This window comes from Indicator indicator, chromosome 24 (assembly GCF_027791375.1).
Source record: "Indicator indicator isolate 239-I01 chromosome 24, UM_Iind_1.1, whole genome shotgun sequence".
NCBI lineage: Eukaryota > Metazoa > Chordata > Aves > Piciformes > Indicatoridae > Indicator > Indicator indicator.
Window position 1 is genome coordinate 212,189 of NC_072033.1, and position 22,328 is coordinate 234,516.

The following is a 22,328-nucleotide window of genomic DNA, read 5'->3' on the forward strand; positions in this document are numbered from 1 at the left end:
TGGGGCTGCTGCCGTGACACAGGTATGTCCTGCTGGGGCAGGGGGTGGGCAGAGCAGGGTGTGTGCAGATACACCCTGCCAGGGGAGAGCCCCCACAGAGAAGCTGTGCTGAAGGAGGGGGATGGATGTGGCAGGTGGAAGGTCTCTGGAGAGCAGGAGAGAGTGCCAGAGGATTAGGATGTCTGGATATCTTCAGGCTTGCTGAAGAAGACATGAGCAAGGGGAGGCAGCTCTGGGCATGCAGCGGCTGTGGGTCCCTCTGCTAGTGCAGGGGTCATGCAGAACCAGCCAGCAGCATGGAATGGGGAACAAGTGTCCAGGTTCAGACAGCAGAATGGCTATGAAGGTGTTAGGGGAAATCTCCTGTCGTGGACAGGAGCGCACCCTCGGGTCTCATCAAGTGATGGCCGGTAGTGAATGTATGGAAGGAGGGCTCAGAACGGGGGCAGATTCAAGGAGACCCTTCTGGGAACAGCGCTGCCTTTGAAGACCTGGGACCTTTCTGTGCCCTTTTCGGGGTCTTTTTGTGCCCTTTTCCTCCAGGCTCACAAATGCAGCCCAGCAAGAGCTGCAGCCTGACAGCAGGTTGTGCTTGCACTGCAGAATGTGCTTTTGGAGCTGGGATGCTGCAGTGAGCACGTTGGGTTGTAGTGGATCCTGAGCAGATCCACAGGTCAGAGGACTCCCAGCAGAGGAAGATTGCACAGCCATGAGATCTGAGTAGGGCTGATAGGTTTGGCCAAGGGAACCAGATCTGAGGGCATCTGGACCAGACTGGGAGGGTGCTCTGCACTGAGGCGTGCTGGGTTGTAACGCATTTCCTGTGAGCTGGGGACACACCCAATAGGCTTCCTGGGTTTCTCTGCAAAATGCATTTAGAAACTTGGATCCAAAAGAGAAGATGGCCTGGAAGACTGTCACCAGTTTGACAGTCTGAAGGCAGAGGCTCAGGACTGGGATAGCTTGCTGGCCTTCACTGGTTGTCCCAGGTGCCATGCCAGCTCACAAGCTTTGGGAAGCACAGGCTGTTCCCTGTCTCGGTGCTGCTGGTCCCAGATAGGTCTGCTGTTCATGACTCAGAAGCTCATTGTGTATGTAACAATGATGTGTTTCTGCTTCAGCAAAGGAGATCTCCAGGAAAAAAAAAACAGTGAGGAGCTGATGGAACTGGTTGGGGAATCTCCAGGTGCTTTGAGACTAAGAATCTGGTATTTGGGTAGAAGCAGAGGATACTTCCCTTGATGGAATTCTTAAATAATTATTTGTGTTTGTATCTTTCTTCCTTTTAGGGAGACTCCTACCCACTGGCAGCCTTTGCCAGGCACAAAAGCAGCTATGTTGGTCAAAGTGAACAGTCTGAGGCAGGTGCAGAGCTCTTCAAACGGTTGCCTTCAGCTGCTGAGCACTCCAGAGGCCAACATCCAGAAACCTCTTCCAAAACCAGCCATATATGCTCAGCCTCAGTCCAGGTCTCAGAGCCCTGGTGCTACAAAGCAAATGCCTACAGGAGAAACAAAGCAGTCTATGCAGATCAAAAAGACAGAGAATGGTGGGTTTTGCCTAGTGCTGATGAATGGTCCAAATTCTCAAACACCTCCAAGGAGCCAAACAGGAACCTCCCAACCTGCATCCCCCAAGTATGCCTCCCCTGCACCCATATATGATGAGCCATCCTTAGAGTCTCCAGTTTATGATGAGCCACCCGTAGACATGGACACTGAAAGCATCAGTGTGAGTGGGATGTCTCCACTCAGGTCACCAGGCAATAGCTTGAAAAAGCAGCTGCAACAAAACAAATTATTGCAGCATCCTGGTGTGCAGCAGCAGCAAGGGGCAAATCAGCATGCCAGAAACCCCTCTGCCACTGAGTACAGCCCAGCTGGCAGGGAATACATAAAACACATGGTCAATGTGGACCAGTCCTCCAGACTCTTTCAGTCTTCTGCTGCCACCACTGATGCCTCTGCTAAACAGCCTGGGCAGCTTACTTCAAAGGACAGCTTCAAGCAGTCTTGGAGAATCTTGGAAGCCAGCGTCCTCAAGAACATGGAAGCCCACCACAGTCGGCAGAACAGCCTGCAAACTCCAGAGTACCCGATTGGCATTAGCCATCAGGACTCTGGTTATTCCACTGGCCCTTCTCCAAGCTTGAGAAAAAGGAAAGGAAGGAGGCAAGGAACAGGTCACGGAAGATCTGGCTCTGTGGGCAGCAGCAGCGAGCTGACAGCTTTGAACGATAAGCTCATTGCGGAGATGCGTGCCGTGGTGGGCAGGTCAGCAGCCTGCAGGGGAAGCAAAGCCAGCCTTGATGCTGAGAGTCTGGAGAGTGGCATCCCAGCAGAGAGCAGCAAGGTCAGATTTCAGTCTGACCACTTGAAGAAATGCTCCAGCCAGAGCTCGAGGGATGATATCTCAGCCAGCAACAGGTCCCTCTACAGACAGGGCCGGGAGAGCAGGGGCAGCTCTCCCAGTGATGTGGCTGCTCCACAGGACACAGTAAGGCAGAAGAGGACTTTTGAGAAAATAGATTCTCTAGAAAAGAATGTGGCCAGTCAGTCCAGTTTGGCTTCATCAGATGCTACCCGCCTCTCCTCCCAGGTACCTCCCCATCTAGCTGAGGTTATCACATTCCTGTGCTGGGCTCGGGTGGGTTTAGTGGATGTGCTGCACGTGGAACATGTCTGTGCCTGCACAATGGCAAATGGGTCACAAAGCTTCCCAGCTTTGCATGAGGAGACCCCATTTCAGACCAGTGGCATGAGAGGAGAGAGAATTGTGGAGGGGCCCTCAGGCTTGGGCAGCTCTGCTGTGGTGTTTGAGTAAATCTGCTGCCTCATCACTCATGTCTCCTTTGGCAGGCCTTGCCTTCACACATTCTTTCTGCACTAGGATGGCCCCAGTGGTGGGGTGCAGGACACAGATGTCAGGATTTCCATGGCCATATGGCAGCACTTTTCTCTTTTTCTCTGTGTTTCCCAGCAGATCCTCCTGCTCTGCTCTCCCTTCAGATCATCCCTGAGCACCCAGTGGAAATACTCCACAGGCCTGTGACAGTGACTCCAGCACCATTTTAAAGCCTCTTGGTGTGCTTGCACAGTGCAATTGTTTCACTCCATAACACAGCACTGCTGCAGAATTTAGTTTGTCATCTTTTCCAGGCTTTGAAGGAGCCTCTTGCTTCCTGTTTTTCAGGTTTAGGTACTACACAGGCAGTGTTATGTTCTGTGGAGGTTTTTTCCTTTTTCTCTTTGCTCACTCTTCCAGTCATTTCCCTCCTGCTGAGCAGCCCCAGTCCCTGCTTCTGTTCTGCAAGGCACAGCTGACAGCGATCCTCCAGCATGAAAAGTGACGATTTATTTTAACCCCTTGTTCTTTCTACTGTTTGCCAGTCCAAGGCCTTTCATGAATGGATTTGGCAAAGCTCCTTCAAAGCTGTAGATTTCTCCAGCAGCCCTGGGAGGTGTGACTTTTTATCCAAAGCCACTTTGCACCTCCCTGCTGTATTGGATTGCTGTGTGAGTCTTCCTCTTTACTGGAATTTCTGATCAGTTGTGTCTTGCTTTCACCTGAAACTCTTTTTAAACCTGTATCCCATATTCCCATGTTTTCTATTTTTCAGGCACAGGGCCAGTTTGAGTTTACATGACTTGTATGTTAATGGTTCAGCAGTTTCATTTCAGAGCCTCTTGTTGGCGACTGCTGTCTGCTCTTCAGGATGTGTTACATACACCTCACTGCATTGAGAGGGAGAGCTGAGACTTGATGTCTTGATTAGGCACAAGAGATGGTGAACAGCCTTGAAAATGAATTAAAATAATTCATTCACAGTAGGATGGAGGAGAGTACAGAAGGGGATGTAAGGAGATGGATTCAGAGATTCACAGAATGCTTTGAGTTAGAAGGGATCTTAAACCTCATCCAGTTCCGACACCCCAGCCATGGGCAGGGACACCTCCCACCAGCCCAGCTTGCTCAAGGCCTCATCCAGCCTGGCCTTGAACACCTCCAGGCAGGGGGCATCCACAGCCTCCCTGGGCAACCTGTGCCAGTATCCCCCACTCTCAGTGTCAAGAATTTCTTCCTCGTTTCCAGTCTCAATCTCCCCTCTCCCAGCTCAAAGCCATTGTCCCTCATCCTGTCACTCCCAGCCCTTGTCCAGAGTGCGTCCTCAGCTCTCCTGGAGCCCCTACTGGAAAGCTGCTCTAAGGTCTCCCTGGAGCCTTCTCTTCTCCAGGCTGATGCTTTCTCCAGGATGTTGTGGTAAAGGCAATGAGTCAATAAATAAATACTGTATGTACAGAAATACTCTGAGATGTACGAGTCCAAGTAAGGAGGGGAGGAAGTTGCAGAGAATATAGCAGCAAAATTGCTGCCTTGCCTGCAAATGGCACTGTGTGGCTTGAGTGACCAGTGATGTCCTGTGCTGTTCTTATCTGAGGAGGGTGGGCAGAAGTTCTAGGACAGGCTGAGCAGAGGTGGATGTGTACTGTCTGCACAAAGATAATAGTTGGGTAGCTGTGCATACAAGATTGAGAGATAAACTTTAGAGAGAGAAGAAAACCAAGAGCCTTGTGAACCTCTAGAGAGGATGAGGAGGTAGATCCTCAGAATTAACAAGCTGAAGGAGCTATTAGGGTGTGAGGAGGAAAACCAACCCTGGGCATGGAAGGTGAGTTGAAGGAGACTGAGGATGGAGATGGCAAAGAGCTGCTCTTGGGGTGTTTGAGTTCAATGTGTCCCACGCTGCCACTTCCATCCAGAACAGAGAATTAGAGAATTCTGGGTGGGCAAAATAAAGTGTGGCATTCCCACATGTAGTTATTCCACATCATTTTCTCAGGATCAATACTGCCAAAGCTCTGCCTATGAGATTCACAGAGTCATAGGTCGTGGGGGCTGGAAGGCACCTCCAGAGATCATCCAGTCCAACCCCCTGCCAGAGCAGGATCACCAAGGGCAGGTCACACAGGAACACATCCAGGTGGGTTTTGAAAGTATCCAGAGAAAGAGACTCCATAACCTCTCTGGGCAGCCTGCTCCAGGGCTCCGGCACCCTCACATCAAAGAAGTTTCTCCTCGTGTTGAGGTGGCACCTCCTGGGTTCCAGCTTTTGCCTGCTGTTCCTTGTCCTATCACAGAGCACCACCAAAAAGAGCTAGTCCCCTTCATCCTGACACCCACCCATCAGATATTTACAGACATTAATCAGATCCGCTCTCAGCCTTCGCCTCTCCAAACAGCCCCAGGGCTCTCTGTCCAGTTCTAGTCCCTTCATCATCCTCATAGCTCTCCATTGGACTCACTCTAGCAGATCACTTTCTCTCTTGAATCAGGGAGCTCCAAACTGGACACAGAATTGCAGGTGTGGTCTCAGCAGGGCAGAACAGAGGGCTATTACCAACAGCCAGCACCGAGCAGAAAGGATGGACGAGGGCTGTGTGGAGAGCTGAGCCCAGGGGCTCTGCCTCTGCTGCTCATCTCTGCCAGCTTGCGAGCAGTGGACTTGTCCCTGGAAAAGATGAGTTGGATCATTGCAGACTGTAGCTGTCTCTAGTTCTCTGAGAATAAAACCGAACCCTATCGTAGTGAACCATTCTGACTTCGGGAAGGTTGTGCCTGTCTTGGTAGGGGCCTTGTGGCAGAGGTGTCTCTGGGTCCTGTGCAACAGCACTGGCAGGAGCACTAGGTCTGTAACCACAGCCTGGATCTCCTCCACGAATGCTGAGGACCAGGGCCTGTGTGTGGTGTGTCTGTAGGGTATGATGAGAGCCAGCTCCATTGGCGGTGGAAGGTGACTGATGCAGGTATCTGATCTCTACACAACTTACGAAACCTGGGTCTGCTGGTTTGAGGCCAGCCAGAACATCTCTTGCCCCGAAAGGGACAAAAGAATGACACACACAAACGGATTGGAGAGTGATGGAAAGTTTAAATGGAAAAGTGATTGGTGAAACTACAGAAAAACTACAAAGCAGAGTGGCAAAGAATATCCCAAAGCATACACAGTCCCTTACATAATTCCCAGAGGCTTCCAATCCTTCCCTCCTCCCACCTGAGGGTCTACCCAAACCCTCAGGGCTCTTTCTTCCCCCCTCTCACTGCTAAGCAAGTCTCAGGCTGGTCAGGTCCGAGACTGCCCCCCCCTCCATTCTCCTCCTGGCATTAGGCCTAGTCAGGCCTAAGGGGCCTGAGATACTCCCCCGGCATTACCCAATAAGAGAGAGCATCTCCCACGGGGGCAGAGAGGGAAGAAAGAGAAAGAATATGACTCTGCAGATGGATTTATAGGGCGCAGGATTTATGGGTAGAAATACGCCGTTTTCTGTGTCCACCCCTATTGGGTGGGCACCTGGGACACCAGAGGAGTATCTCATGTAGCAGTGGCAGGGGGCACCCAGCCTAAACTGCCACACTGGGTGACAGCCTTCATGGATTTATAGATTTATAGAATGGTTTAGGTTGGAAGGGAATTTAAAGATCATCCAGTTCCAACACCCTGCCATGGGCAGGGATACCTCCCACCAGCCCAGGTTGCTCAAGGCCTCATCCAGCCTGGCCTTGAACACCTCCAGGCAGGGGACATCCACAGCCTCCCTGGGCAACCTGTACCAGTGTCTCCCCACCCTCACTCTAAAGAATTTCTTCCTCCTCTCCACTCTCAATCTCCCCTCTCCCAGCTCAAAGCCATTGTCCCTCATTCTGTCACTCCCAACCCTTGTCCAGAGTGCCTCCTCAGCTCTCCTGGAGCCCCTACTGGAAAGCTGTTCTAAGGTCTCCCTGGAGCCTTCTCTTCTCCAGGCTGAACAGCCCCAACTCTGCTAGCCTGGCCCCACAGGGGAGGTTCTCCAGCCTCTGATCATCTTGGTGGCCTCCTCTGGACCCTCTCCAGCAGTTTCATGTCCTTCTTGTGCTGGAAGCACCACCAGAATAGTTGTGCCCATGCTTCACTGCACTTCTTTTAGCTTATCCTGCCCTGTTTGTGTATCTGCCCAGTATCCACATTAGGATGGTGGTGGTGGAATTGAGATAGAGGTTTTCAGTGCCAAGGCTGTACTGACACAGGATGCCCAAAGTTCAGCAGCCACTGACAGTTGCAAAAATAGTATAGGGAGGAACCAGCTATGGGTTTGGAGTGCCCATGGTAGATAAAGGTGAGAAGGAAACAGTGTTGATAGTGCTATTGGTGTCTGGTCTCTGGTTCCCACCCACCTACTAGGATCCACCGGAACTGAGAGGAAAAGAGGAGGCAAAAACTTGGCTCCTTGGCGTGTGCTTGGTGCTGTAGAGCTGTCCTGCAGCTCTTTTTGTCAGCTCCTGCTTGGACTGTTCCCTGTAGCTCTGAGACAACTTGAATAGCTGGCCCTGTTACTCCATATCCCAGTGCCTCCCTTGGGGACAACATCAGCGTCCAGCTGTGCCAGCCAGGCTCTTGCAGAATGACAAAGGTGGCACTGTTTGTGCACAGAGTGATGGTCTGTACAGAGCTGCCACCTTCCTGGCTCACTGTTTATGATTTTCCCAGCAGGGTCAGGAGCCACCTGAGCTGCTTTTAACCCCTCTGATCTCCTTTGCAGCCAGGGACAATGGAGCTGAGCCCGAAGCAGGAGAGCACTGGGCAGCCTGGCAGCTGCCTGGGCTATCACTTCCCCTACAGCACCCTCCGGAGGCCAATCTCCCCGAGCAGCATGGCAGACTGGGCCTCGAAGAACCTCAACATGCACACGCAGGGCATCTTCCGCCGCAGGATCTCCATTTCCAACATGCTGTCCTGGAACGGAGGCTCTATCAAGAAGCCCATGCTCATCACTAGCAACCGTGCCATCAAAAAGGAGGCCTGTGAGATGTTCAAGCTAGTGCAGAGCTATATGGGGGATCGTCAGACCCGCATGGATCGCAACCACGTGGCGCTGGTCACTGTCACCAAGTGCTGGAGCATGCAGGGCTTGCGGGATGAACTCTACATCCAGCTGATCAGGCAGACAACAGATAACAGCTGCTACCGCAGCCTGGCCTGGGGCTGGGAGCTGATGGCCATCAGTCTGGCCTTCTTCTCCCCTTCACCCAAGTTCCAGTCCTACCTGGAAGGTTATATTTATCGGCACCTGGACAGTGATGAAAACAGTAAGTGCTCCATGCACATCCCCAGCAGTGCTCTGGGGGCTGTGCCACTTGCTCAGGGGTTTCTGGTTTTGTAAGTACACAGACACCAGCCAGTGCTGTGGTTAGGGTCAGGGAGAGCACCATGTGCTGGGGCAGCTCATCCTCCCTCATCGAGGTGAGGCTGCTGCCAGCTGCTTTCCCAGCAGCTCTCCTTGGGACACCCACCCCAGAGCATGCTTGTGTCCTAGTTTAGAGCAGGACAGATGCTCTGTTGCCCCAAAAGGAGCAAAAGAATGGATTGGATAATGATGGAAAGTTTAAATGGAAAAGCAATTAATATTCCACAAAAAAAACAAAGTATAGTGGTGATCATATCCCAAAGCATACAGAGTTCCCTTACTCAACACCCAAAGGCCCAACAGTTCCCTTCTCCCCACCTGAGGGTGCACCCAAAAACCCCAGGGCTCTTTCTTTTTCCCTCACTGCCAAGCTAGTCTTAGGCTGGCCAGGCCTGAGACTGCCCCCTGCTCCCCACCCCCCTTCTCATCCTGGCATTAGGCCTAAGCAGGCCAAAGAGGTCTGAGATACTCCCATACCATAACCCGACAGGGAAGCATCTCCCACAGGAGCGGAGAGGAAAGAAAGACAATGACTTTGCAGCCAGATTTAGAGGGTGCAGGATTTATGGGTAGCAATACTCTTATTTCCTGTGTCCACCCACTGGGCTGGACACTCTGGACACTGGAGGTGTAACTCTGTGGCAGCCTAGGAGGCATCCAGCCTAAACTGCCACAGCTTGTCTCACCAAGCAGCATGGTAGGATCAGCGCTGGGAAAAGCTGCTGTCTGCCTGCCAAGGGCAGAGTGTCTCTGAGGTCTCTGAAGACATGAGTGCCCTAAAGCAGGCCAAACAAAGGATGAATGTTAACGTGTTTTTTACTGAGGGAGCTATTGCAGAACTACAAACGGGCCTTAGCTTGGCAAGCAGTTGAAGCCCCTGAAGGATGCTGGGTTTGTGCTGAGGACTTCCCAATTTATCTGGCTTTCAGAAACCATGGACACCAGCCCAGCACATACTTCGTTATTTCCCTCATTTTAAGCTGTAACATCCTGTGCAAAATAAAAGTTAAGTATCAGGCTGGAGAGGATTGTTGGCACATTTGTCACTGTTTCAGCAGTGCTTCCTATGTCTTGGCCAATCTCAGGTGAGAAGCCAGAGCATCTATATCTACTTGGGGCATCAAACACAGCTTAAAGCCCCCAGAGATACCCAGGGCAGGTGCAGAAGTTCTGCTGTAGCACCTCTGCCCCTGCTAGTGTGTCCTACTGGCGGCAGTGGTGCAGTGCCAACCTTTGCCTCTGCTTTCATGCTTGTAGACTTAACTTGAGGTTCCACCACTGAACTGATAGATGTGCAGCACTAGTTTGGATTTCCATGAGGATTCTAAACCCTTGTCACTTCTCCCCAAAACCCTTCCCTTCAGCTTGCTTGTGAGTGAAACACCACACTGCCAGCACTATCTGACTGGGCTGTTCCTTAGCCCCTACCCTGATTTAGATGTAAGCTTGATGACTGCAGCCCTTTTGGCCATTTGGAGAAGTTCAGTGATGCTCTGGGCACCTCACTCTGGTGCACTTGGAGCTGGTTGTGCTACAGGACCTCTGCCCTAGCAGACTTCATGCTGGAGTTAGGCTGGATCATGTCCAAGGGCATTCTGGGCTTTGGTGTTTTATCATCTCACATCATTAATCCAAAACCTCTTTGGAATTTTCAGTTGCTCAGCGCATCAAGGAGCTTGTGGATCTGAAAACCAAGAAGAACTCAAAATCCAGGAAAAAGAGGAAACAAAACACTGAGGATGAAGGTAAAGGAGGCACCGAATGCAGGGAGCCAAGAGGGAAGACTTGCACTGACCTGACAGGCAGGAATGCTGTGAACCAGACTGTTTCTAATAGATGTGGGAAGCTTTGCTACAGGTGGCCAATGTGGCAGTTCTGACCAGAGCATGGATCACCAGGGTGGGTGGCAGCTGGGCTGCACACAGGGTGGGTAGCAGAGTGGTTGCAGAGGGAGACTCTTTTCACTCAGAGCCAGTCCCTTCAAGGGGCACACTGATACCCGGCAAACAGTTCTGCCTTTTTCTCTCTTGTTTTTTTATAGTGCTTTCAGGAAACTTGACCCACCCCTGCGAACTCATATCAGGCAACAGTTTCTATCATGTGGCCTTGGTGTTTTTAATCTGGAAGAGCTTCCTGTATAGCTGAGCCCTGCATTGCTGAGCACTACCTGAGGCCAGCAGGCAGGTGTGTGAAACGTGGACACCACAGCTGAGCCTCCAGCAGAGGCTTCCTTCTGTCACTGCTCCCCTGAGGCAGCTGCAAGGCTGCAGGAGAAGGCAGCCCTTGCAGTAGAGGTGTCTGTGGCTGCTCTGTCTTTGGTGGGATTTGGAACAGAGACCTGCAGTTGCACAGAGGGATTCTATTTCTGCTAGGTCTCTGTCTTTTTCCTTTCCTGTTCAGGCCCACAAGAGTCCAGCCCATCCTGAGCCTTCAAAAAAGGTCATTTTGCTTTGGCTTGTGGGAACTTTGATACCTTTAGGGGTGGCTCCCCAGAGGTGGGGGTGCAGAGGGCTGAGCCGGCTCCTCTGGGCAAGTGCTTGTCTGTACTGCATTTGTGGGGGTTGTGCTCAGGAAGGTAGAGGTGGGGGCTAGCTAAAAATGAAAAATAAATGGAAAAAAAAAAAAGATCAATATGACTTGGATACCTGAACTGTTCTGGGCATGCCAGGAGAGCTTTACAGAGTTTCCAGAAGGAAGCACTGGGAAGGCAGCAGTGCCTGTGTGGCCTCAGCTGGGGCTGCGGTGGCATATCATGTGCTGTTCTGTTCCTTGGACCCTGTCAGCTTCCTGGCATGCAGAAGACCTGCTCTGGCAGTGAGCTGGGGCTTTAGGACAATTGTGCTGGTCTGCAGGCTCCTGCCAGCTTCTGCAGTGCTGGCGAGGGACACAGCAAAGGGAGCAGCAGGGCCAGCAGGTCACTGGAGCCAGCTTCTTCACAAGTGACTGATAACACTGAGGCCTTTCTCTGGGGTCTGACCACAGAGCTGTGCCTGAAGCAAAGGCAGATCCTCCAGGAACACACCAGGTTCTACCTGCTGCTGACTGAAAAGGTCAGGCTATTTCTCAGGACATCTGTATCTGATCCCCAGCCCCACTTGCTGGAGGTGTGAGGGGTGGGTAGAATGCAGCTCCCTGAAGCTGCAAGACTGTTGTGAGAAGTTAATTAGTAGCTCTGAAATACTTAGATGCTTAGCAGCAATTTAGCAGAGAAATCCATACGGAAATTAAATATACTGTCTTCAGACAGAACTGAATAGTAGAGGTGTAGTAGGCCTGTGTGTAAGTCTGCCAGTGAAAAAGGGAGTTCCAGCAGTGATTGCCCCCAGTGCGGAGGCTGGTGAGTAAACACTGGTTGGGTGAATATTTATCACCTGACAGGCACCCAAAGAAGCAGTTGTGAAGTTCCCTGCACCTACTTCTGTAATCTTTGTCTTCTAGTGTATTTCTTTGTGAGTAAATGAAACTCAAAGGTGGTGTGAGATCTTTTCATGGATCAGTAACCCACGGAAAGGCAGGAGAACAGCAGGTAGAAATGAACTCTGTGTGTGTGTGTCTGTGTGTGTTCAGAAGGAGGATTGTCTGCTGACCCTGCAGGAATGTGGGTCTGTGCAAGGAAGCAGGTAATGGGCTGGCAGCTCTGTATTTGTACCAAACTATTCAGGATTATAAGGACTAAGGGTGCAGAGGGATCTGGCATAGGTGAGTAGCTGAATGGTCAAGCAGCAGAGAAAGGGCAAAATACCGCACACGTCCTTAACAGGAGGTGCAGTGGCAGGTTCTGCAGAGCTGTTTGAAGGAGGGAAAGACATTTTGCAGCTCGTGTATGAAATGCATATATATAGTTGGAATGTGGTCAGAAACCAAACAGAGCATTAGGAGCTCATAGAGAAGGGGTAGAGAGCAAACCAGTGCTTGGCCATAGTGGTGCTGTGCGGGCTCCACACGTCCTGCCTGTGGCCCTTCCAGGGCTAGTCAGTGCAGCAGGGGAAGCCCCACAGGAGCTGGAGCTGCAGACGAGGGGAGGTCAGTGGGCTGAAAGAAACTGCAGGTCACCTAGGGAGAGCGAGGGGAGGAAAATCTCTTCTCATGTGCTATAGCAGAAGAAATGGAAACTACCTGGCTTTGCTGTGGGGCTGCAGGCTTAGGAGCACTCTGTCTTGAAGCACAAAATGAGTTGGTTAGAGAGCTGGCAGCAGAGTGCTGGGGAGGTGAGGAGCATGGACAGCTTCAGGAAGAAATGGGACAAAGTTAAAGAAGAGAGGGCTTCCAGTTAATGGTCCAGGTGCAGCACTGCCCCAGGCTGTGTCTCACCTTCTGTTAGCCAGATTTTGCTGGGGAATGCTCATTTTCAGACATCTTGTGTCTGGTTCTTATCCTCTTGAGGGCTGGTGCAGGCTGCTGAGGAATGGTGATAGAGGAGCATTGGTGGGATTCAGGATGCAGCGGTGGCATGAGGACAAGGGGCTAAAACACTGCTGTGAAATGGTCATTCCTGGGCAGAGGTAAGCCAGGAGAGCAGCACTAAGCAAAGCCCAGCTGAGCTGTTGAGGAGACACCTACCCCTGTGCTAAAGAGCACAGCAAGACCTTGGTCTAAGAGCCTGTTCTGACTGTGCCAGGTTGGGGTCTGTGAGAAGACACAGGTCTTCACAGGTCTGCAGTAAGACAACAGCTTCTGCTGTGCTCCAATCCATATCCCAGAGCCAGGTTCTGGATCCTCACTGTTAGCTGCATTTTTTAAGACATTCTTGGCAGGAGGGCATTCAGGCCTGTTCCAGAGTGTGTTCCTGCCTGCGCCCTGCCCGGATTCAAACTTGTTGGAAAAGGAGAGGTTCCTTAGAAAGCTCTTCGCATGCATTTCTAGGCCAGCACGTGGAGAGATATTTTCCTTTGCAAACTATTTTTCACTCTGTGGGTTTTTAGTAGTATTCTGTTCCTGAGCTCGTGGGGCTACAGTGGCACCACAGGACAGGGTTAGAGATCTCTTATGCCTCATGACTGGGAGAAAGCAAATGTCAGTCCAGTCTTCACAAAAGGCAAGAAGGAGGACCCAGGCAACTACAGAGCAGTCAGCCTCACCTCCATCTCTGGAAAGATGATGGAGCAGCTCATCCTGGAGGTCATCTCTAACCACATGGAAGACAAGAAGGTTATGAGGAGAAGCCAACATGGATTTACCAAGGGGAGATCCTTCCTGACTAATTTGATAGCCTTCTATGAAGTTATGACCAAGTGGGTAGATGAGGGCAGAGCAGTGGATGTCATACATCTTGATTTCAGTAAGGCTTTTGATACTGTCTCCCATAACATCCTCATAGAACAGCTCAGGAGATGTGCCGTAGATGGCTGTCAGGGGGGTGGATTGCAAACTGGCTCCACAACAGAGCAAAGAGGGTTGTCAGCAGTGGCACAGAGTCAGCTTGGAGGCCTGTGGCCAGTGGTGTTCCCCAGGGATCAGTCCTGGGCCCAGTTTTGTTCAATATCTTTATCAACAACCTGGCTGAGGGCATTGAGAGTCCCCTCAGCAAGTTCCTGATAATACAAAACTCGGGGGGGCTGACACCCCTCAGGCTGTGCTGCTATCCAGCGTGACCTGGACAGGCTGAGAGCTGGCTGCAGGCAAACCTCAGGAAGGTCAATAAGGACAAGTGCAGGGTCCTGCATCTGGGGAGGAACAACAGCAGGCACCAGGACAGGTTAGAGGCTGCCCTGCTGGAGAGCAGCTCCACAGAGAAAGACCTTGGAGTGCTGGTGGGCAGCAAGTTCTCTATGGAACAAGAATGTGCCCTTGTGGCCAAGACAGCCATTGGGATCCTGGGATGTATCAAGAAAGGTGTCCAGCAGGGCTAGGGAAGTTCTTCTACCTCTCTACTCTGCCCTGTTGAGACCACATCTGGAATATTGTGTCCAGTTTTGGGCTTCCCAGTTCAAGAGAGACAGAACTGCTGAGAGAATCCAAGGGAGAGCCAGGAGGATGATTTGGGGACTTGAGCATCCCCCTTATGAGGAGAGACTGAGAGGGGATGTCATCCATGTGTATAAATGTCTGAGGGGTGGGTGTCAAGTGGAGGGGGCCAGGCTCTTTTGGGTGGTGCAGAGTATAAGACAAGGAACAACAGGTTCAAGCCTGAACATAGAAGGTTTCAGCTCAACATGATGAGAAACTTCTTTACAGGGAGGGTGAGAGAGCACTGGAACACGCTCCCCAGGTGGGTTGTGGAGTCTCCTTCTCTGGAGACTTTCGAAACCCACCTGGATGCATCCCTGTGCAGACTACCCTAAGTGATCCTGCTCTGGCAGGGGGGTTGGACCTGATGATCTCTTGAGGTCCCTTCCAACCTCTGATATACTGTGAGACTGTGAAATAAGAGATCAACTTGGATTTCACAGATTCCTGATGTGCACAGAGAAGTGGAATTGCCTGCAGTATTGGCCTCTGCAGCCCATGCAGGTAGAGCTGCCTATCCCTGCACCCAGGGGCAGAGGCAGTGCCCAGCCCACTGGGTACTGTGCGTGGGGAGGCACATGGCAGGCTCTAGCCAGGCATTTTAAAAGCAGCCAGGTGGTCAAGTCCAGACCCTGTTTTGGAATAGTGGAGCCTAAAGTTAAATTCATAGATTCACGGAATGGTTTGGGTTGGAAAGGACCTTTAAAGCTCATCCAGTTCCAACACCCTGCCATGGGCACCTCCCACGAGCCCAGGTTGCCCAAGGCCTCATCCAGCCTGGCCTTGGAACACCTCCAGGGAGGAGGCATCCACAGCCTTCCTGGGCAACCTGTGCCAGTCTCTCCCCACCCTCACTGGAAAGAATTTCTTTCTCCTCTCCAGCCTCAATCTCCCCTCTCCCAGCTCAAAGACATTGTCCCTCATCCTGACACTCCCAGCCCTTGTCCAAAGTCTCTCCCCAGCTCTCCTGGAGCCCCTTCAGGCTGTTCTAAGGTCTCCCTGGAGCCTTCTCTTCTCCAGGCTGAACATCCCCAACTCTCTCAGCCTGGCCCCACAGGGAGGTTCTCCAGTCTCCGATCATCTTGGTGGCCTCTTCTGGACCCTCTCCATCAGCTCCAGGTTCTTCTTGTGTTAAGGGCCCCATAACTGGAGGCAGTGCTGCATGTGAGGTCTCAGCAGAGCAGAGGAGCAGAATCCCCTCCCTTGTCCTGCTGCTCCTCTACCTCACATTTCCCTCTACAGCTTCCTCCTCCCCTCCCAGCCTCTCCTCATCTCCTTCACCCATTATGCCCTGCATGTACCCAGGCCTTCTGCTGCATGGCAGGGGGGCTGCACGTTGTGCAGGTAAGGTGTGAGACCTGCTATGGCAGAGTGGTGGTTCTCCTCTTCCTTGGAGCTCACTCTGCTTTTCAGCTGGTTTGGGCCCATGGGCAGGCACAGGTCCAGGCCCTCACACACAGCGCAGGTTTAGTTTTCTCTTTATTTGGTTGAAATTTGGTTAGCTCCATCCATGGCCCTGGCAGTTCCCTCTGTGTCAGAGCCTGCAGCTTGGTGGTTGCTGGACACCTTGCTGCAGAAAGGGCAGGATGAGACTGTAGGCTTTTCCCAGGATCCAGGAGCTTCCTGGGAAAGCACAAATCAGGCCTCAAGCAAACGTGTCCAGCTGCTGCCCACGCAATGGCCGTGCAGGCTCTGCAAGGCAAACCTTGTTAAACTCAGGGTGATTATGGGTTCCATGGGATAATTACAGTGTGAAAAAATGGATGCTATTAATTACTTTTGAATGTGCTGCCTCTCATTTAATTGTTGTGAGCAGAGACACAGTCCAGGTTTTTTCCTATTCCCTCCTTCATCAGGCAGATGACATTTTGCACCAGTGTTTGCCTGCACATTCAACAACCCAAGCTGTAACTTGGAACACTGAAGCATCACAAAGCAGCTCTTTGGTTTTATTTTCTTTAATCCTTAGACATTTCCAGTATAAACCATGCCTGGGATTAGCGGGATTCTTGTATATGGGGAATATTTTGCTTTAGATATTCCCAGGAGAGAGAAATTCTTAAAACTGACTTTCCTTCCCATTGCCTGTGGGAGCTGGGGGGATGCTGTTGGACTTCCTGCAGCCTTGGCCCAGCATTCTGGAGAGGCTCTGCTCCAGCTGTCACAGTGTGCCTGAGGCAGGGGCTGCTTGTTCTTCTCTGGGCAGCCATGGGCTGTGCTTTGTCTCCTGACTAAGAGCAGAAGAGGGGAGACCTGATCTCTTACCTTTGTGAACTGTTGTTCTGCTTGGAAAGGGCTGGTCCTCCTCCTGCATTGAGAGGGTTTGAGGAGCTAGGGCTGCTGACCAGCTTACCTAAGCTGTAGGGCGTGTGAAGGGCTGACCTGAAATACGAAGCATCTGACCAGAATGTGGATTTTAAAGCCACAAGGATTTAAAATGCAAGCTTTGAGCCTGGCAGAGAATCAAATAGGGCAGATCTGTTCACTGCTTTCAGCAAGCAGTTTGGGTTTGACTTGAAAAAGAACAAAAGGCCAACGGCTTTGGAAAAGCTCTCCCAGCAATCAGGGCTCTGTCATTGCAAATATTTCCCTTGGTGTCACAGCAGGGTTAGCTCTGGGAATCCTGGCTCCGGTGCCTGCCACATTTGCTGAGCCAGGAGCAGCTCTTGTGGAGGGCTGCAGCTTGCGTGGTGACATCCCAAGCTGCAGCTCATGTGGTAACATCCCAAGTTGCAGCCTTTGTGGTGACATCCCAAGCTGCAGCTCATGTGGTGACATCCCAAGCTGCAGTGTGTGCAGTTTTCCCCCTGTCACTAGCATGCCTGAACCTCATCGTACAAGGCTGGGTTGGAGGAGGCTGCTGGCAGGAGACTGAGGAAGCCTTCTGCAGGGCTTGGAGAAGATGAGAGAGATGCCACCACCTTCCTGGGCCTCTCCTTGAGCTTACTGATGGTGCTGGTGCTGCCTCTTCCAGCCCTTCACACCTTTCTCTGCTGCTGTTTCTCTCACTAGCAGACCTAAGAGCCTTGATGCAGAAGATGCTGCTGCCTGTTGTGGGGCAGCAGGACCACGAGGTTTGGGGGTCCTCGGTATAGGGTTCGGGCAGTTTCTTGGCCCTGCCTGCAGGCTGTGCAGGAGCAGTGTGGCTGTTTGTGCCAGTGTGAACTTGTGCACTCTGAAGGGTGGGGTGGGTGCTATGATGCTATGCACTGACAGCTTCTTTCTGCATCCCTCCAGGCCTGCCCATCAGCACCTATGCCAAATATTGCTACCGGAAGCTCCAGAAAGTTGCTGTCACCGGAGGCAAGAAGGTGAGCGGTGGTGCCTGTGTGGCTCCCAGCTTCCTGCTCCCACAGCAGCTGCTCAGTCACCACTGCTCCTCTGATGGCAAATGGAGATAGGGCAGGAGGGGGAGGCTTGCTGAAGGGTCATCTACCCATGAACGTGTTTCAGAAGGATGCTGCCCAGGTGCTGCCATCCTTCTGGCAGACAGCACTGCCTTCTGTGCTGGCAGCCATGCAGCATCTGGGTGCTCCCTGGCCTCAGGGGCATATAGGACAAACCTGATGTTTACCTGCAGAGGTAAACATGCAGAGGTCATTTGGATTCTTCAGGTGAGGGAAGAGTCTCCCTTTGCTACTGAGAGCTTGCATGGGCTGGGTCTTGCAGCTGGATTACTGCGGAGTTTTTCATTCTCAGTTCAGAAAATCCTACAGCAGAGATGGGTGGCACAGAGGGGAGTCTCTGTGCTCTGCGAGTCTCCTGCACCCTTCCTTCTTCACAGCTCTGCACACGGCTGTGAAAGCTGGCAGAGATCCTCAGCCTGTCCAGCCCAGGGCTCCAAGACAGATTTGTGCTTGTTGTATTTCTGCACATTCCCGTGGGGCATTCCTGCCATCGGGACCCTTGTACAGTGAGAAAATAGCTGAAATACTGTGGGAGGGGTTAGAGGTGCAGGCTCCCAGCAGTCCTGAGGGGCAGGACAGGCACGGACGGGATGGGCACGGTCAGGGCAGGATGGGCACAGTTGGAGCGGGGTGGGATGGGCATGGTCAGGGTGGGACAGGCATGGTTGGGACAGGCATTGCACATGGATGCAGCCCTAGCAGCCCCTGAAGGCTCCATGGGAGCTTTGCTCTGCTGTGCCTCCCACTTGGCCAAGGAGTCACTGCCAAAGTGACCTGGCCCTGTGGCAGTGCTCTGGTTTTCTCCCCACTTCTGCCATGGGAGATTCAAAGCCCTTCTCAAGTGCTGGCATCTTTCAGAAGCGGCAGGTCGTGGTGCCTGCTTTTCAGAGAGTTTCAGGAGCTCTGAGGGCGAAGCCCTTCTCCAAAGGGCTGGTTTGCAGCTGTTCTGTGCTTACTGGTGTACATGTGCCCTCTTCTGACCTCACCATGTCCAGAGACAGGGTGAGCCTCATCCTTCCTCAGCAGACAGAGCTGTAGTCGGAGTGGTTCCCTGGATGTGCAAAACACAGCAACAGAATCCCTACAGAAGCAGCCCAGACTCTCCAAAGAGCAGCTCCTCTGCTGTTCTGGGCCCTGCTGGGTTGAAGCCCTGTGATTTTAGGAGCTGGAGGCTGCAAGCACGAGAACCCTGCTGCCAGAAGGCCAGCGAGGTGTCTGTGTGCATGGGCAGCCTTCTCCTTGCTGGCTGCTAGCCACCACCATCCCTAGGTCAGTGTTCTCGTGGGTTGCCTTTGCCCCAGCTGCACTGAGCTATCCTCTGTCCTCAGGGCCTCCATAAGCCCACAGTGGAGGAGATCACACACGCCAGGAATGCCATCGTGACACCCTCGCTCTTCGGCAGCTCTCTGGAGGAGATCATGCTGCGGCAGCAGGACATGTACCCGGGCAACAAGCTGCCCTGGGTGCAGACACAGCTATCACAGCAGGTGTTGGCTCTGGGAGGAGAGCAGACAGAGGGGATTTTCAGGTGAGCTTTTGGGGTCCTGGTTAATTTTTGAGCCACCCATGTGTCAATACACAAAGCCAAGAAGTTAAGATGGACCTCCAGGTGCTTCATCTTCCCTGAGAGTATCACTCAGTTGTGAGCTGGACAAAGCCCAACCCTTCCCAGCCTCAGGAATCACCTCTTAAAGTGGCATTAGTCCATTTGCATGTGTTGGCACAGAGGAGTCAGCACAGATATGGCTTGAACTACTTAGGACAGCTTGTACCCAGGCAAGGCACTGAGCTGTGGTTAACATCAGCAGAAGCAGCTGGCCTGTTCAGGGAGAGGCTGAGCTCTCAAAGCCCTGCAGGAGTAGCTCATCACATGCAGCACACCAGACTTGATGGTGCAGAAGACAGAGTCAAGAGAGACAAAGAACCTGTATGGTGAACGTAGGGGATTCTGGTTTGGGTTTAGTTTTTGGTTCCTTAGGGTTTTTTTGTTTGTTCTCTATAAGATTGGTGTTAGTTTGTCAGCAGCTAAACTTGCTTTAAGGCAGCTAGCAAAAGATGCAGCTTTGCCTTTTAAGGGTTTCTACTGTCTTGGTATATTTAGCCAGAGATGCTTCTTATCTTGGACTGAACATGCAGCAGAGAGTCCCAGGTACAGAAAATGATCACTGCTGACTACAAACGATAGCTGATGCCTGAGACAGTGGGAAGGAGAAGAGTTTCTTCTACCCCCACTTTAAACCCTCATCTAAAAGCAGACAAACTGTTCTCTGAGGAGCTGCTTCTGTAGCTGTCACTGGTGCCTGTTCCCTTCTCCATGGGGCCCCAGAAGCAGCTTCAGAGCCAGTTTGCTGGACAGATGCCATACCAGGCACATTGCCCTGTTTGCTCTCTAAAGAACCTTTGCTGTGTCTTTGTTGACAGGGTACCTGGTGACATAGATGAAGTCAATGCACTGAAGTTGCAGGTGGATCAGTGGAGAATCCCAAGCAGCCTCAGTGACCCAAACATCCCAGGTATGGGAACGCAGCAGGCACATGTGCTGCACCTCAGCCGTGCTACAGTGTGGAGGGGAAGCTACAGGAGCAGCACAGGACGTGTGCTGCTGCTTGTGCTGTCTTTACCACCTGGGGATTCATTCTGTGCCTTCCCACTGCCTTTCCCGGTACTGCCCATGGAAGGAGCCCTGGGGCAGCGGGGAACCTCTGACTGCAGCTGGCTGCAGCACAGTGAGGCTGTGCAAGCTGGGCAGAGTGGCTGGGAGTCAGTCAGGAGCTAGCTCCAAGGTGTCATTGTCCTCGCCTTCAGGCAACCCCAGAGCTGCTTCTGGAGGAGCAGGTAGATAAGAGCCAGCATTCCTCTCTAACTGGCCAGCTTGGCTGCCTGAGAACTTGAGAACCAAGACTGAAATAAGGTGAAACAGCACAAGTGCAGAATCCCTTGCTTGCCCTTTGTACTGAGGTGTTGCATCTCGCTGCCAAGTTTGCCTCTGAAGATGGTGAGGAGGTATCCAGAGCTGTTCTCATGAATCTTGCCTTCTGTCCAGCCTCTCTGCTCAAGCTCTGGTATCGGGAGCTGGAGGAGCCTGTGATTCCCCAGCAGTTCTACAAAGAGTGCATCAGCAACTATGAGAACCCCGACGCTGCCGTCGCCGTGGTGCAGCATCTGCCAGAGCTCAACAGGATGGTGCTGTGTTACCTCATACACTTCCTGCAGGTAGGCAGCCCCCACAGCCCTGTGCCTTGCTACCCTGTGCCCTGCTGCCAGCCAAGACCCTGGAGCACACAGGGCATGGTTAGTGGGACAGCTGTGGTGGGCTGTTGTTGGGGAAGAAAAGGACTTGGGGGTGCTGATGGATGAGAAGCTGGACACAAGCACACAGTGAGTGCTTGCAGCACAGGAGGCCAGTGGCAGCCTGGGCTGCATCCAAAGCAATGTGGCCAGAGATGGAGAGAGAGAGGGGATCCTAGCCCCTCTGCTTTGCTCTGCGGAGACCTCACCTACAGTGCTGTGTCCAGCTCTGGAGTTCTCAATAAGGGAAGGTCATGGACCTGATGGAGAGGGTCTAGAGGAGGGCCACAAAAAAGGGAGCTGGAGAACCTCTGTTATGTGGACAGGCTGAGGGAGCTGTGGTGGTTCAGCCTGGAGAAGAGAAGGCTCTGGGGACACCTAATGGTGACCTTCCAGTACCTGAAGGGGCTGCAAGAAGGCTGGAGAGGTACTGTTTGCAAAGGTCTGCAGAGACAGGACCAGGGACAATGGCTTCAAACTAGAGCAGAGCAGATTTAGATCGGATGTTAGGAACAAGTTCTGCACCATGAGGGTGATGGAACACTGGAACAGGTTGTCCGGGGAGGTGGTTATTCAAGGTGAGGCCCAAGAGGGCCCTGGTCAACCTGATCTAAATGAGGATTCTCCTTCTTACTGCAGAGGGGGTTGGACTGGATGCCCTTTGGAGGTCCCTTCCAACCTAGACCATTCTGTGATTCTATGATCTTTGAGCATCTCTTTAAGATGGGATTGATGGAAGACAGTCTGCTTGCCTTGTCTCTTAAGGGGCCAATGAACTTTTTCTGATCTTGTAGAAGAGCATGCGGCCAGGCCTGGAGGTTGTGACCTGCAAGATGTTTCTTGCTCTTTTCTACCACCCCAGCTGAATGTCTTCTTACTCTTTGTAGATCTTTGCTCGGCCATCGAACGTGGGCAGAACAAAGATGGATGTGAACAACCTGGCCATGGTGATGGCCCCCAACTGCCTGCGCTGTCAGTCCGATGACCCCCGCGTCATCTTCGAGAACACACGCAAGGAGATGTCCTTCCTGCGCATGCTGATCGTGCACCTGGACACCAGCTCCATCAAGGGGCTGCTCTGAGCCACGCCCTGTGCCCCCAGACAAGCTTTCTGCAGGCTCTGGGTGCCACAAGTCTTCTCCCCTCCACTTAGGTTTCTTCCATTGTCCTTGCTGTTGTTACACCCTGGGTTAGCCCCTGAGGAGGTTAACCTTGAGGACAAGGGCTGGACGCTCCTGGAAGGCTCGGGCTGCTCAGCACCAGGAAGTCCTTGGACATGCCAGGCCCGATTCAGTTGTTCCTGGCCTTACCATGTGTCAGCAAGGCAGTTCTCCCCTTGGAGCTGCAGGATTGGTTGCTGATTAAAAGGGCTGTGAAATCCATGGAAACCTGGAACAGTGAGACTCTGCATCTCCCTTCTAGAGGCAGAGTTGGCTTCAGCAAGTGGACATCACTCCTGCGTTGAGGT

At 52.3% G+C, this 22,328-nt stretch overlaps 1 protein-coding gene across 1 annotated transcript in view; it reads left to right on the forward strand.

The window, feature by feature from the left end:
- The window catches only part of LOC128975305 (rho GTPase-activating protein 39-like), a 30,589-nt gene extending 8,647 nt beyond the window's left edge, over nucleotides 1–21,942 (forward strand). The window contains exons 4-11 of the mRNA XM_054392135.1: nucleotides 1,290–2,619; nucleotides 7,575–8,121; nucleotides 9,875–9,964; nucleotides 17,403–17,476; nucleotides 18,901–19,100; nucleotides 19,994–20,085; nucleotides 20,616–20,785; nucleotides 21,748–21,942. Of these exons, the coding sequence (XP_054248110.1) occupies nucleotides 1,290–2,619; nucleotides 7,575–8,121; nucleotides 9,875–9,964; nucleotides 17,403–17,476; nucleotides 18,901–19,100; nucleotides 19,994–20,085; nucleotides 20,616–20,785; nucleotides 21,748–21,942 (2,698 nt within the window). The remainder of the gene's footprint in view (nucleotides 1–1,289; nucleotides 2,620–7,574; nucleotides 8,122–9,874; nucleotides 9,965–17,402; nucleotides 17,477–18,900; nucleotides 19,101–19,993; nucleotides 20,086–20,615; nucleotides 20,786–21,747) is intronic.
- Nucleotides 21,943–22,328: the final 386 nt, after the last annotated feature.